Raw genomic sequence first — 16,079 nt, 5'->3', positions numbered from 1 at the left:
TGCTTTGCTCCTGATCTGACAGTCACATTTCAATTCTTCTGAAAACAACTCAAGATTGACCTTTTTTGCTATTATCCACTTGGACACTTACAGTAAGTACCACACAGTCTGTGGTTCATCCCTTTTGGGGGCAATTTATCAACAGTTTTCTTAATATTTTCTATTTCATGGCTGCAGAATCTCCCTGGGAGTCTACTACTGAATCTCTTGGCAGGCATGCTCCCAAGACAGCAGGACCGCGGTCTCTTTTTTTGGACACTGTTGACACAGCCCAGCACTCCACTGGGCGTACTGAAGGGAACTAGGGCTTTTTTTCTTCCATATGGAGTTATTGTTTTCTCCCCAGTTGTGAACTTGGACAGCCTTTTGTTTTCCCACTTAACACAGGAACCTGACTTTACACCCTGTCCTATTTTGATTCATGTTGTTATAGTCATTCCATCCATTCTAGGCTGTGAAATACTTTTGGATGTCGACTACCATCCAGTATCTTAACCCTCCTCTGCCCTGTAACATTTGCAGATGATATATGTGTGCCTCTGGGCCTCATCCAGTCACTAAAAACTGCTGAAAAGACAAGTCCAAGGGCTGAGACCGGCAACACATTCCCTAAGCGTCAGGAGATTTCAGAGGAAACTGGTCACCATGTCCAAAAGGACAAAGTGGATGGCCTGTGTGTGTCCCAGCATTCCCTTTAACTCAAAGGATCTCTTTTTAAAATAGAAAAGTGTAGGAAGTTTAAAATACTAAAAATCAGGCAGTCAAAAAGGCAGGGGCCCTCTAAACTGGGATGTTATAATTGGGAGATATGGGTAACAGAGTGCGGGCTAAGTCATCCTGCACTTGTATTACGAAGCCTCAGGACCCCAACCCTATGCCCCAGCACACACACACACACACACACTTCTCATCACTAGGATGAGAAAGAAGGCAGTGTGGGAACAGTTCTGCAGAGGCTTTGGTGAGAACAGCTCTGGAGAAAGCTGTTCTTAACCAACATCCGCTCACCCCTTCCAGCCTACCCAGAAGCCAGTCCCACCTTGCAACAGAAGACACACTTGTGTGTATTTAAGGACACTTACTTCTATGGGACGACTGAGGATCCTGGACCAATCATCAGTCATGATCTTGTCACTGGTTTACTTAGAATGATGCTTTCTTCTGGACTTCTATATTATAGTTTCCAAACTGGAGCTATTATTTATAGTCATCATTAACAAACTGTAAAAAGCCAAGTCATTACATATACTCAGGTTGAATATGATGAAATGTGATCATTGATGTGTTCTTTGAAATTTTGGAAACTAAGTAAAAACAGTATTTCACTAGCTTAATTTCCTAGACTGTTATACCCTAGAACTGTTAAGATTTACAATAACATAAAAATGACTTCATCCTTAGTCTTTAATCCACTCTTTAATAGAACCTCTAAATAACAAAGTGGGTCAATGACTCAACTGTTCACTTCCATGTGTCATACTTGAAAGACATGACTAAAGACATGCTGATGCTAAACAACTTGGATTTTTCTACTTAAAAACAAAAAGGATATAGAAAACGAAACCTTAAAGAAAAATATATAACAGGGAGTAATTTAGTAAATTACTAGGCTCAAATGCAAGAAAATGCACTCCCCACCCCCTTTTCTCTATTCTCCTCCTATGGAAGGTTTTCAAACTTACCATACCCCAGACCAAACTAGGAAAATAAAATTATGTGTTGAACTTATGTTTTAGTTTTCCCTCAGACAGTAAAGAATCCACCTGCAGTGTGGAAGACCTGGGTTTGATCCCTGGGTTGGGAAGATGCCCTGAAGGGAATGGCTACCCACTGCAATATTCTGGCCTGGAGAATTCCATTGACAGAGGAGCTTGGCAGGCTACAGTCCACAGGGTCACAAAGTCGGACATGACTGACTGACTTTCATTTACTATAGATGGGAGAAAACGCCTCCAAATAAGTAAAATGCAGAGTATCTTAATACAGTATCTACTTTTGCAACTTAAATTGCTTTCTTTCCCATAAAACTAAGTGCAATAGAGCAAAAGTTCTGTGCTTGTCACCAATCCTTTATTGAAACTGGTAACTTACACACTTTATAATAGAACAACAAAAATAATGTTCAATATATACAGTCTTTGCGATGGACTATTTGACTATACACAAGGCAGAGTGATAACACAGTCTAATCTTCATAATAATTTGTGCACAAAAAGACACCCAACAGACAACATGTGAACGTTATACAGTGAAATGACATCACAGGTCCAGTGAAAATTCAGGCTAATACAAAACGTCCTCATCTATTGCAAATGACATCTCTAAAGGCCCAGAGCTTGTTCAGTAGTAATTTTACCCAGAGTCTGAAGCAGAGATTTGGTGTGTGGCTATAAGTCTTTTAAGTGAGACCACCTCTGCAGACAAGTTTGCTATCCCCTGCTTCAGAAACAAATTCTCTGGGTCAGAGACTTTGTAACCACTGTCTTTCACTTCCACCACTCCAGTTTTGAAACTACTCTGAGTTTTGCCATTAAGTTCTTTTTGATGCCAGTGTTCAGATTTGAGAGACCAATCTTGAATGTTAGTCACTTGGACTGAAAAGGGAGTGAGAGAAGAATGTACCAGGTTGGGGGTGGTATGCTTCTCGAGTTCGAATTGTCTCTTAGACGTCATGTCAACAGGCGAGGAAAGTTTTTGCGTGCCATCAAACTCATGATCGAAGGCTTCCACTTTTATCTGCATGGCTTTGGCTTTAATCCGAAGCTTGTGTGGCAAGGCAGAGGAATTCACTTCTGGAACTTTAACCACCGTGGCGTGGACACGCTGAAGTTCGACGGGAGAGTGGATTGGGCCCTTGGGAACCTGCTGCTCATCTTCTCCATCGGATGACTTTCCTACTGCACCTTCATCAGTTTCCGATGTCCTCGGAGAGTTACTGGAGGATCGGTTGACCTGCAGCAGAGGGGGAGAGTGCGAGTATCCGGGAAAGGAATTCCCCATGTAGTTCTGATACACGGCCCCTCGGTAGGCACCTCGGTCATCTCTGGGTTCCCTGGCATAGCTCTCCAGTTCCATTGGCTCTTGCTTGATGACCTGGAACTTGCTTTCTGGGCTTCTGCAGCCATTCTGCACAGGGCCCTCCTGTGAATGTTCTAGCGAGGATACTTCTGAAACATCAGACAGAGAACTCTGAGGAGAGTGCTTGATGACAGAAATGCAACTGCTGGCCACCATCGAGGGCTCATGCTCATCCACAAAGGCGCTCATGGTGGATTTGGAAGTCTGGTAGTCTTGAAAGTACACAGCTGTAGAATTACTGAGTTTCTGAATCTCCTGGGCGTAGGCTGTTGAGCTAATTAAACCAAACTTTAATTTTAGGGAAAGCAGTTCAGCTTTTAAAGTGGCGTTTTCTTCTCCCAGTGCAATGAGTTTGTTCTCCAAAACCAGGTCATTCAGTCGACGTTTCTCCCGGGACCTCTTGGCAGCTTCGTTATTTTTCCGCCTCTTTTCCCAATACATGGCATCTTTCTTCTCGTCGGGAATGAATTCCCGTTTCCTCCGACATGCTGAGGACTTGTTTTTCCCCACACTTCCTTCATTGAGAAGGAGTTCTTCCCCGGTCGTCAAGTCTTCGGAGACTTCGGTCAAGGCGGAATTAAGCACCATCATCTTGTCCACGCTGGTACCAGCATCAAGAGATGCCTGCTCCTTCTTGATGCTCTGCATTTTTCTCAGCTGCATCAGCTGCACCTTAACCTATATGAGCAGTGCAGGAGAAGAAGTTATTTCCTCAGTGTTCTCAAGTGCTTTAAAAACTGCAGTTTAAAATCCATCAATATTCTTCCTTTTGTTCTACCATCCAGAATAAATCTCTCCCACTCCTCTCACTGAACGAAGTAGGGGTCTTCCAGATGACCTGCAATACACAAAGAGAAATAGTTATCTATTTGGTAAATATTTATTACCAGCTATGTATAAGAAACTAGACGAAGCATTGAGGGGAAATAGTTCTGTCCTTCAAAGAGTTTACAACTTTGAAAAGAAAGTAAGTACCCAAATACCGATACTGTAAAGTTGTAAAGGACAAGTCCCCACTGAGAACGGTCAGCAGGGGAATATGTAGTCCAGGGGAGTGAGAGAAAAGAACAGATCTGCCCTGGGGAGAAACAGAAGGCGGCTGTGTTTCAGGAGAAAAAACAGTGGGGTGGGGCATGTGGGGATAGGACATTACAGGAAGGAAATGACAGATCGCCTCTGGTTAGTACATTTTTAAATAGTACTTGCATCTTGTGGGGCTTCCGAATACCTTTAGATAGCATTTATATGACTGCCAAGCAAACCAGTTCACCTCATAAATGGAACTTTTCCAAGTAAACCCTTTTAATGTCAGTAGACAGATTCTGTAATTATATGGAAAACAGAAATGGAGCTAGATTTTTATTTCCACAAAAACAAAAATAAAAGTCACACAAACAACTGAGTTGTAGTTGTTTGATTCTTATGTGGTTTATGTCACGGTCATTCTGCCAAGTGACTCAGCATACCTGAAAAGGTCTCTTCTCAATAAAGCTGTCTCTTTGACGCATTTGTGCTATGAGAAAATGCTTTTTTACCCCTGGTTCCCTCAAATTGATTTATCAAACATTCACTTAAGGTTGTAGCATCTACAATGCCTTTTTTGGTCCTGATAATTCTGTCCTAAAAGATTTCACTGATATAGTAGCTTCAGCCTAAAACAAATGGTTACTATTCAAAGGGATTTTTTTTTTTTTAAGTACAGTGCCTTCTTGAAACTTAAAATTATTTTAAACTGAGAGCATGTAATTATGGAAAGAATTTCTTTCTATTTTACTAATTAGTTTCAAACAAAATATAAGAACTCGAAAACAGGACTATCAACTAGCTTCCTTTTCCACTGATGACAAATTTATAATCTGAATTTGGCCTGACAGGAGATAATAAATCCATATTAGGCTCCAATAACAATCTTTTCATGGTAGTTTCGGATCTGTGTTTCTGGACAGGGTTTCTCTGCCTAGTTTTCCAGTAGGTTATACTTTCATGAAGGCGATATGGTAAAACAACTGTTTATTCAGCACTATCTGTATATGGCACTCTCTCCTGCCCCATTAGAAAGAGTTAATGTTTCCATGTCCCTCTTTCTTTCTTGTGCATAGTTTTATATTGACTAATGAAGTTTGATTTTATCAGTTGGAAAAGCCTGCCAGCTTCTTGTGTCTTTTCCAGAAGGAATAGAAGGAATGATGTAATCATTTCAGGATCATCAAGGATAAGGTTTAATGCCACATTTTCGTCCATCAAACTGAGCCAATACAAACAGTGAGTTGCAATTCAGCAAAACTTAATGATTATGAATACTGAGCTTCTGTTTGTCTTGATAATATACTTTAGTGGGAAATGAAGGCAACGAGTTTGCCACAGCAGGCAGTGATGGTGTGAGAAAGGGAGCTTCCTAGTTATCACTTAGTAAACTACACTACTTCCTATATTTGCACTTTTTACTTCTTGGTCTGACATGAAAACTCCTTTTCCTTCTACTTACTGAATGGATTATTTCCTTCTGTCAATAATTTGTATCTCTTAAATCTGTTAAGTCCTCCCCACTAAAATCAAATGAATGCTGAAGCAAGAGTAAAAATTCCAACTCCAGGAAGATAACTATATTGAACTTTTCCAAGATGCATTTCAAATCTCCACTGTATCCCCAGGTACTACTATTTATTTCCTTGTACACTATGATTCTGAGTATTTTTTTCACTTGACCATCTTTCTGTTCCATGCATTTTTAAATTTATCCTTTCCTTGGAAAAAAAATTAAATTCTTTCTACATTTCACCTAACCTATGAATTGTTACAGTTATGCTTTTGAAATGCCCCACCATTCTGTCTGTATTACTCTTTCTAAACTTTTCATTCTTTCATCATTTCATATCTGTTTCATCATTTCAAACCTATGTTGAGTGAGTTAAGACTCTGATTTCAATCTCCTGTTCCAAAGAATCACGCTGAGTCTAGTGTGAGTGAGGGCAGGCAGGCAGCCCTTGCCACATGCATAGAGAAAATAATCCTACTTCTGTTTAACAAAAATATCTCACTTATTCTAAAATCTCTTAACCCACTTCTATGTGTCTAAGTACTGTATGTCCACTTCTTCATCTCTGTAACTTTGTTTGGTATGTTCAAAACCTGCAGAAAAATCTCATTTCTTTTCAGTTAATCTTCCAATTTCAACTTTACTAGGTATACTAGAATCTGGATTCTTCCCTCATCTGCACATAATAACTGCCTCTATGATTCCACCAGCAAATCATTGCATACTACATAAGGGTATTTTCTGTAATATTATTTATCAAATAACTATGTGATATCAATAACTATCAAAATAACTATTTTCTGTGTTGAAAAGAATTTACTAGCAGTTCAAGATACTATAGAGAGAGGTGCTGATTTTGTACAACGTGTATCTTCCTACATGTTTGTTTTGTATGCCCAACTAGAATGCCAATTAGTTCAGGGAGCAAATTAATATATTTGTATCCTAGCAACAAACTGAACCTCTTAGGTGCTCGTTATTTGACTGACACTTATTTGCCTTACCTAAGAGAGCTATGTAGCCAAAAACTTGCTGATACATTCTTTGAAATTTGATATTATTACATAAATTCTAAAAAAGATTGTTTTACTTATTAAGAGAGAACTTCTCTTATTCATTACTTGTCTTATGCAACAGATATGGAGCACCTACTGTATATCTGGCACTGAGCCAGACTTGGGGCTGATAAAGATGGAAGGAAGAATCAAACTCCCAAGAATCAAGGGACCCCTTAGTCTTTAGTGAGAGGCAGGCTCATGAATACAGATGAGCACTGTACTCATCCGCGGGCGTGGTAGGAACGCTGCCAACATGGGGAGTCAGTGTACGTATCACGTTGTTTCTAGCCAGGCTGATTTTTTCTTGGTATGGTGACAATAAAAACAATCATTACAGGTGCCATTTACTCAATACGGACTATGCAACAGGCACCCTGAGCCTGGCCTGTCATTATTTCACTGCCTTCATGATAATAACCACTTTCAGATGAGAAAACTAAGGCTGGGAGGAGTTAAGCAACTTGCCCAGTGTCACACAGCTAGTTAAGTGGAAGAGCTAAGATTCTCAGTTCTGTTCTTCTCATTTTTGTGTAATATATACCCATTTACTAAGTGATTTCGGAGAAGGCAATGGCACCCCACTCCAGTACTCTCGCCTGGAAAATCCCATGGATGGAGGAGCCTGGTGGGCTACAGTCCCTGGGGTCGCTAAGAGTTGGACATGACTGAGCGACTTCATTTTCACTTTTCACTTTCATGCACTGGAGAAGGAAATGGCAACCCACTCCAGTATTCTTGCCTGGAGAATCCCAGGGACGGGGGAGCCTGGTGGGCTGCCGTCTATGGGGTCGCACAGAGTTGGACACGACTGAAGCGACTTAGCAGCAGCAGCAGCAGCAACTAAGTGATTTGGGGGCAGCAAAGCACTATTAGATGTGGCCAGAACTTCTTTCAGACAACAAAGGTACCATCTGGAACTTTTCTCCATCTTCCTCAGAGTTGTTTTATATCTGTGATTATTTAATGAATTGAGAAAGCATTCTAAATTTTCATCTGTCTCTAAAATTTTAATCTCCTGGCAATCCTATATGCTAAAATAAATAGAAGAAAAGAAAAGTTACAGCTGTTGGCACTGTCATCTGCGATTCTTTTTTTCACAAACCCAAAATATATCAATTTTCAACATGGGGATAGGGTACAGTTAAAACACAGAAGACTGAGCGACTTTCCCAAGATCATGCAGCACTAGAGGGCAGAGATGTTGAGGGGAGAGAATCTATCTGTGCCTTTCAACAATACATTTAAAGAGCATGCAAAGGTGGATTGCAGTGCTTTCTAAAAACATCAGTATTTATGTTCAACTAATACCTTTATTTCAGATTCCAGTGTTTTCCCTTATGATTAATTTAACAGTCATTTCACCTCTGCCTCAAGTTTTCAGATCACCACTAACGCTGTGTTAAATCAGTCACCGCTAGTTTCCTTTCTGGTGAGTAATTGACACTAAATGCCAATTCTATGATGCTGGTGTGTTCAGCACGATCGGTTTCATTACACCCATTAGATAATATGGCTGCTTCTTAAAAACACAAATAAAAAGAGAAATTTAAGAGCAGGAGTCATCACATTCCAATGACATATTTTCCCACACCTAACACGGACGTGCCATTGCTAATTAATGCTTTTTCATAGTACATCACAAGATTTCTACAGGCAGGAGTTGTTTCGTGAACCCAGATTTAAAATTCTACTTAAGTCAGATGACCTAAATGTTTTTAATTAAGATTAAATTTGGTTTAGAAAATTCTCTAAACAAATAAAGCTTTACAGCACAAATTCTAGTCCTAATTTCTTTTTGAGGAGGGACCTTATGACTTATGTTTACAGTAACAGACCTATATCTTCCCTGGCCTCCAACACATCTCTCAGGGAAATACTAGTGGACAGTTTAAACTTGTTACAAAACAAAAAAAGAAACATTTTGTTTCAAGCATCTAAAATCTGACTAATAGCTTAGACATTAAAACCTACTATGAAAAAATTTTATTATCTCTTGAGAGAGACTGCAAATTGCTTCTATTCTATACTCTGATTTTAACATTCTGTCAATACAAGATGAAGTACTATTTGATATGCCCAATGATTTGGAAATATTTTGACAAAATTACCTCATTTTTCCTCTACTCTCTGAATGTGCTGTTTACACTCTTAGAGATATAGTATAGATACCATTAAAGGAAAAAAATCTTTTATGTTAAACTACATCTCTCCACTAGGAAGACAACTGCTTATTTTTGAGTTAAGTGCCATTTTAGTGAAAAAAGATAAAGTTAATGAATCAATTCACAGTTCTTTAAACTAGTAATACTAGCAAATATTAACCTACATTTTCTTCCTGTGGGTAAAATCCATGATGTGATTGTTTCAATAAAATGCTTTATTTTCTTTTCCTGGATGAGAATAAAATCTGGGGGTGGGACACCCTGAAGTTGCACTAGGATCTTCTAATCAGGCTAGAAAATAAAATGTTTTTTTCAATTAAGAAAACTATGTTAAACCTCATAAATGCCTCCCATTAATAATATAATTCTGTCTCTAGTAACATAGACTTCAACCCTGAAGTCAGAGAGAAATGTATACTTGATCAAGATCTGAATACACACATAAACAGATTCTCACACTCTGCCAAAATCTATCCTATCATAGCAACAAACTGACCAACTTTTTCTATTCGGATACTTCTGTAAATGGATGTGTCAAAACCAGAGAAAGTTTATGATAAATGAAAATACTTCAAATGCCTTGCCCTCTCATCCTCAACAAAGGGCTACTTGAAAATTAGATTTAAACTTAATAAATACAATGACAACATTGCATTTTACTATAGCACTGATATAATTTACGGGATTGAAATATGAAATAGTATAGTATAAGCTGACTTTTTTTTTTTTTTTTTTAAATAAAAAGAGTCCACTATTTGTAAGCGAGCTCTCAATGGAAATAGTCTGAAGACTGCTGGGGGTAAATGCATAGATGCTAACACGACCAAACAACTTCAAGGCTTGAGGGAGGGGAACTGGAAGGGTGGGGGTGATGAAATACTAATGCATTAACAACAACAAAAACATCTGCAGTCACTTCAAAATGGGGACCATTTGTTTTCTTGAAACTTTCAAAAAGATAACTTCTCATTAACTAGCAACTAATCTGAAATCCTAAGGGACACCAATAATCATGAAGTAACCCAGTTATAGGAAATTTCTGCAACAGGTAAGTAATGCCAGAATACATGCAACATGTGGCAATGATGGGGAAAACAGGGTGCGCGCAGGGCTGGGTGAGAAAAGGGTATGAAAGGGCAAGGTTTTGAATGTTCCTAATTACACTGAGGAATCATTCCAGTTTTCCTCAGCTTGACTTTTTAATTTCTTGTTCACTTTCTTTCCCAGTGAGCAGACGATTACAAATGCCATTTACTATGTGCCTCATGAGTAGAACAGATTATTTTAAATGTTTATTTTTAGTGTTTATTTGAAGGCTACTTAATTCCAGTTTTAGATCCCTAGAAAGTTAATTAATAAAAGACACCATGTTCTGAGAACTAAAAGGCTTATAAACATCATTCTGCTTCCAATGAAAATGAATGCTCAAAGCACAGATTATTACGAAAGGTATCTAGTAAATCTCTACTAAACTTTCTTATCATAAAAACAAGCTAGCATACTCTAATTAAAACCATATGAGAAACAGTGTTTTTTTAACTACAAGAAAGTTATTTGTAATGAAATTTGAGAGATAATTGGGGGTGGTGGTAATATAACTTCATTTTGAAACTGAAAAGCTCTTATGTAATGTCTGTGATCAAAGGTCAATGTCTTTCGACATTCTCACACAAGTCCAATCTGGATAAAAATCAACTCAAATGTAATTTAGAAAAATAACAGGATATCAAACAATGTGTTTAACCCTGTGAAATACAGGCATACCTTACAAAAACAAGAAATGAATATTAAAGGAAACTTCAATTACATTGTTTCTGTCATATTTTGAATTGAATCCCAAGTGTGCTCTCATTCCTTAATACAAATTAAAAATAAACAACTCTGAACAGCATCAATGCCATCTGGATTACAATGGAAATAATGAAGTATGTGTGATTTTACTCGGGTAAAAATAAAGCCTCGGCAATATGACTGCACCTTTTCCATTCTATGCTGCAATCACATTCACGTCTCGGAACTGACTCTATGGACCAAAGCAAGGTCAACTAGAAATATCCACTCAGCTGGTGAGTCAAGCACATTGCTCAACATGGGAAAGGGCCCAAACAAAGGGTTTTAATTTTCAGGTTGTTGCATCATAGTGATGTTATAATTGCACTTAGCAAAGATAAGTCTTTAACACAGAAAAGGAAATTGTTTCAAAAACTCCAGTGAGCTTGCATTCATACTCAGGGAAGAGACAGAGACAGAGCCCCCCTCCCCCACAAACCCAGTTTTCAGGTTCCTGGCCTGGACTGCTAATCAATTTCTCCTAAGGTCCACTTTCTTAAGTCTAAAATGGGGGTGATAATAGAAGAGTCAACACAGTGCCTGGCACAGGCAGGGTCCATTTTTGTAAATACTAGCTCATCATCTCTTCTGAAGAATAAGCAGCATCAAGGCAACGATTATGATTAGTTCCAGGCCTAATTTTTGCCTCTTGTAATTCTTAGCGAAGCATTGTTCTATGTTACAAGGATAAACCAAATGAAATTTAATTCTACATTAATAGGTCAACCACTGACAGTTTCATGGGGCATATCCTAGGGTTTTAACCATAGAGGATGCACACACTGCCTCCCAGGATAGCTCATCTGTGAGGTCTAACCAGCCTGTGATCTCTGACTGGAATTTTAGACCCAGAGATTATCCAGGCCCAGGAAAACCATCAAAAGAAGTCAAGGGAACTGGAAAAAGACAGCTGTTTGGCCCTTTTTACACCATTAAGGCTACCATCAACTCACCTCTCTCTGTTCCTTTAAACAGTTCCCCCGAACATTAACCCAATGACTTGGGAAGTATGAGGTTCTGCAATCCTGTCAAGAATTTCCTTCAAACTAAAATTACCATTGAATGAAATAGCAAATAGTTTTGAGAAAAAAATTAATCATTACTTAGAACAACAACAACAACAAAAGCACAGTGTTTCAAGAAGAATCTTTAACTATAGGCTTAGTTCAAACTTCAACCCTTACTGCACAGAGACTTAGTGAAAAATAAAGATGAATATTAAAATACACACACATACACACACACATATACCTGCTTCCTGGTCACTTAAGTCACTTAGACAGGAAGCCTTTACTGAGCTCCCCACAACTCTCCAGCTAAATAAACAGGATTTATTCCCTCAGTTTACCTCGGAGGCCTATCAGAGCAGTGCCCAAGACTAGGGCCTGGGACCCAGCTCTTCTGAGCCCAGAGCTTGTATTCCTAGGTAGCACTTCACTGTTTCCTAGCTACTGACCTGCCTGAAACTCAAAAGAAACCATTAGGGACGGGGGGTGTAGGATTTGATCCCATAGAAGCCAACTTTTTAAACAATACACTTTTCGCTGATGGCTTTTAGAGAACTGTGACGCTGCCCTGAATTTACTGCGATTTATTGCATGAGCACAGTCTCAGAAGACTTATTGCCAGGATGAAAGTACCGTAGTCTTACTCAGCAGGACAGCGGTATCCCATCCACACAAGTGTTGTGATTTTTTAAAATATTTAACTCGGGGGGATTCGAGTTCTCTCTAGTCTAGCCACATAACTAGTGTTCAAAATATATATATACCAACACACAAAATATATATATATACTTGACTCGTCAAGTTGGGGTCCTCCTTGTCATCATCATCAATACTGAAGCGACCCCCACCCCCCACCTCCAATTTTTGTGGTCTGTTGACATTTGGTGGTTTTCTTAGGTCTTTTTCATTTTACAAGAATCGGAAGCGCTCCTGTCGGACACACAATGACGCCTTCTCGAACAAAGGTGTCGGCGGTGCTCAGGAGCTCAGCGCGCAAGAAAAGCAAGGCGGCAGGCCCCTGGAGCAGCCCGGGCCGCGGCGCTGAAGCGCTCAGGGGGCCGGGCAGCCCTCTCCGCGCGGAGCGGCCTCGCCCTGGGTCCCTCCAGCTCGCCCGGCTCCGATCCCCCAGCTCCAGCTGCCCTCTTCTCTCTCCCTCCTCCCTTCCCCTTTCCCTCTTTCCGCCCAAGCGAACCTAGGGACCACCGCACTCCCAGGCAGCGGACGATCCCTCGGCGGCCCCCGCCCGCCCCCCGCGCCACGCCCCCCCGGACCCGCCCCCGCCGGGTGGGCGGCGCAGAGGGGCCTCGGTGCAGCCTAGACCCCCGCGCCAGAACAAAGGAATGTGGGGAGGGGGCGAGAAGGAGGAGCGCAGGCCGCCTTGCAGCCCCGGTCCAAGCGCCGCCCAAGGGCGCTCCCTGCCGTTGACCGAGGTCCGCGCCCGCCACCCCCACCCCCCCCCCCCCACACCCCCAGACCCGAAGGGGCCGCAGTTGGGAGGAACGCGCTGGAAGGAAGGGACACCCCTAAGGTCGCGATCGGAAGGTGGCGCTACACGGCCCCTTCAGGCCCAGGGCTCCCAACCCGAGCTCCTGAGTAGGTCGGGGGTCTGACACTGGGGCCCTGGAGCAGTATTAGCTTCTAGGAAAGCGACTTCAATTACTTGGGGCAATAAATTTGTCCCAGAGGTGAATCTCTGTAATCTTTGTCCCCTTCTCTGCCCTCTCCCCGCCCCTGAAAAACCCTCCACAACCCTGCTCTTTAATTATTTTACTATTACATTAGGGGGAAACAATCTGACATACACACCATCATACACATATATTCACACACACACTACATAAGAGTCCAGGAATAAATTTAAAATCTGAGTATATTACATAGTCACATAATTCTCACATGAATAAAACTGGGACATCCATTAAAAAAATACAGTCTACTAACCTATATCTGTTTCCCATAAATCATATCTGGTCTGGACGAAAAAAAAATGTGAAATAATACTGTGGCCTCATTCGCTGTTATTTACAAAAGCCAAGACCAAAAGATGACACTCGGTCATCCCCTGCTGTTCTCAGGGAACAGCACTTTCCTAAAGTGTCCTTTAAAAAGATAAATGGGAGTCAGCATCCAGCAAATCACCGGGCTCTGCGAAATGCCTTCCTAAAAATACAATCTTATCAAAGGTCTCTCGGAAGGCGTGGAGTTAAAACTACAGCAAATGGCCTTGAACTTGTATTTGCACACAGCCCTGAAGAAAACACCAGAAATAGCGCTGTGAGGCCACAATTGTTAAAATGCGATAGTTAGGGCTAAATTTAGAAGAACGCACATTTCATTTAGGGCAAAAGACGCACATTCGGCAACAGGAGCGAACTCTATGCTTACCCAGTTGTCTACTTGCTTGTTTAAAATATCCTTTTAAAAAACTGTTACAGTGACATTTTAAAGGCTGAGATTGTCCTACTTTCTTTGTAGCAAGATTATAAAATCACGTAATTAGCTCCCTCTTCCTATGCTCACTGCCAGCAAATTCGTCAGTTACATAATGCAACATTTCCAGGAAACTATTATGTGCTGTCTTGTCGTGTCTGAAAAACCAATGACAATAAGGTGAAAAAAAGGGCTGATCGAACGGAATGCATTAAAATTAGGAAGGTGGGAGGTGAACGTCACAATGGTTTGTCCCAGATTTAAAAAGAATAGTTCAGAACACCAAAGGGACGAGCTCGGGTAGTATCCAAGATCAGAATACAACCCGAGGAATTCTTCCTTTTATGTTTCGTAGGAGTGTTTAAAAAAAAAAAAAAAAAGACACACATCCTTTTCGTTTGGGACGTAGTATACACGCAAATAATGATCCAATATCCAACGCTGCACTACAATTACCAAATCATTGCCCACGTACGCGCATATTCGCACATTAACCCTTAATCCTTGCCAGTATTTCACCGTGGGCAGATTATGCAATGTATGCAAGGACAAATCCCACAACCTCCCCGAGCGCTGGTAAAACACGCTGACGACAAACAGGGTGGAAAACGTCTGTGCAGACTCAGCCCCGGACACAAACAAACGCAGCGCAGGCATTCTCTGAATGCCGTCACCGTTCACGCTACCGACGCTCTTTCTCAACGAGAAAATCAAGACTATTCCCCACTACTCAGCCCCCCTTCTCTCCTCCGCTGCCAGTCCCACTGAAGGGACCAGAAAGGAGAGAGCGCAGCCCTTCCCCAAGAGACGGCTCAGCCTCCCCGGCGCTCTTCTCTACCAAAACATCAATTTTCCTGAAATCAGGAGACATTATGCAACAGCAGCGGGGGGAGCGCAAGCCAGCCCGGACTACGTGCCGGAGCGAGGGCGCTGCAATCAAAGCAGCCACCTTAAGGTGGCGAGTCCCCTTCTGACAAGGCAGCAAAAGTTTATGTAATGAATGCCCCGCGCACACTCGCAGCCGCGGGCCAGCCCCGCGCACAGCCGGGCCCCACGCACAGCCCGCCCCGCGCCCAGCGCCCGCCGGCCGCGCGCCTCAGGAGCCCGCGGGGAGCCGGGCGCCGGGCCCCGGCCAGCGGTGGGCGGAGCGCTTACCGTGATCCTGCTCTCCGGCTGGCGAGTCGGGGCGGCGGGAAGAAAGAACGGGGGCCGGGAGCCGAGCCGACGGCGTTCGGGGACCGGGGTTCGGCCGGGCCTCCGGGGCGGCAGGCGGAGGTGAGGGCGCGGCGCGGGAGGCAGGCGGCGCGCCTGGTCCGCGGGCGCCGTGGCCGCGCCGGGAGATGTGTGTTAGTAGGTCAGTTCCGAGCGCGGCGCTACGTCGCCGCCCGCCAGCCCCGCCGTGACGGGCGGCCCCAGCCCCAATCGCCGCGCCCGCACCCGCCCCCAGCCCGCCGCCAATGGCCGCAGACGGCGGGGGCGGGCTCTCCGAGGCCCCGCCCCACTCCGCCCCCGCCCACTCCTCCTCCCGGCAGCGCCAGCAGCACCCGGCCCGAGTCCCTTCCCGGCCGCGGTCACCACCGTCGCCTGAGTGCCGGGAGGATCAGCGCTCCGCGCCCCGCGCCCCGCTCCAGGGTTGCGCAACGGCCGGCGAGGCCGCCTCGGTTGGGGCGAGCCTGGGGAGGGGCCGGAGACCTCCGCCTAGCCGTCCGGCTCCCCTCACCGCTGTCTTCACCCTCTCGGTCACCGAGGTGCCTTCCTGAGCCCAGCGACCCTTGCTCGCTCGCCGAGGCGCGTTTTCTTTCCCCGAACGCCGGCCGAGCTACCTGTTGCTGACCGAGTACCGGGGCTGAGGGCCGCAGGCCTCTTTGGCCGGGGCGTGGCAGGGACCTCCGTCGCCTCCTCCGCGCACACTCCTGAAGGACCCCTCCTCCTGGAGATGGGCGAGAGGGAAGGCTGGGGGCGCTGGCGAGCGGCCAGG

The 16,079-nt window shown here is 43.3% G+C and overlaps 1 protein-coding gene across 2 annotated transcripts; it reads right to left on the bottom strand.

The window, feature by feature from the left end:
* Nucleotides 1–2,048: 2,048 nt before the first annotated feature.
* Nucleotides 2,049–15,396, bottom strand: NFIL3 (nuclear factor, interleukin 3 regulated). 2 transcript variants are annotated; one of them, XM_055579114.1, is made up of 2 exons: nt 15,257–15,396; nt 2,049–3,916 (listed from the first exon to the last, which is right to left on the bottom strand). In XM_055579114.1, exon 2 carries the CDS (start codon nt 3,739–3,741, stop codon nt 2,353–2,355), a length of 1,389 nt encoding a protein of 462 aa, XP_055435089.1. In that variant the 5' UTR covers nt 3,742–3,916; nt 15,257–15,396; the 3' UTR covers nt 2,049–2,352. The 2 variants fall into 2 exon arrangements, with proteins under 2 accessions (XP_055435089.1, XP_055435091.1); XM_055579116.1 differs by lacking the exon at nt 15,257–15,396 and adding an exon at nt 13,613–13,780.
* Nucleotides 15,397–16,079: the final 683 nt, after the last annotated feature.

This window comes from Bubalus kerabau, chromosome 4 (genome assembly GCF_029407905.1).
Source record: "Bubalus kerabau isolate K-KA32 ecotype Philippines breed swamp buffalo chromosome 4, PCC_UOA_SB_1v2, whole genome shotgun sequence".
NCBI lineage: Eukaryota > Metazoa > Chordata > Mammalia > Artiodactyla > Bovidae > Bubalus > Bubalus kerabau.
The sequence above is the reverse complement of the archived record's forward strand: the minus strand, read 5'-3'. Positions and strand labels throughout refer to the sequence as shown.

Excerpts from the sequence above, each read along its gene's own strand:
- NFIL3 (XM_055579114.1), bottom strand. The coding sequence starts at position 3,741 with ATGCAGCTGAGAAAAATGCAGAGCATCAAGAAGGAGCAGGCATCTCTT.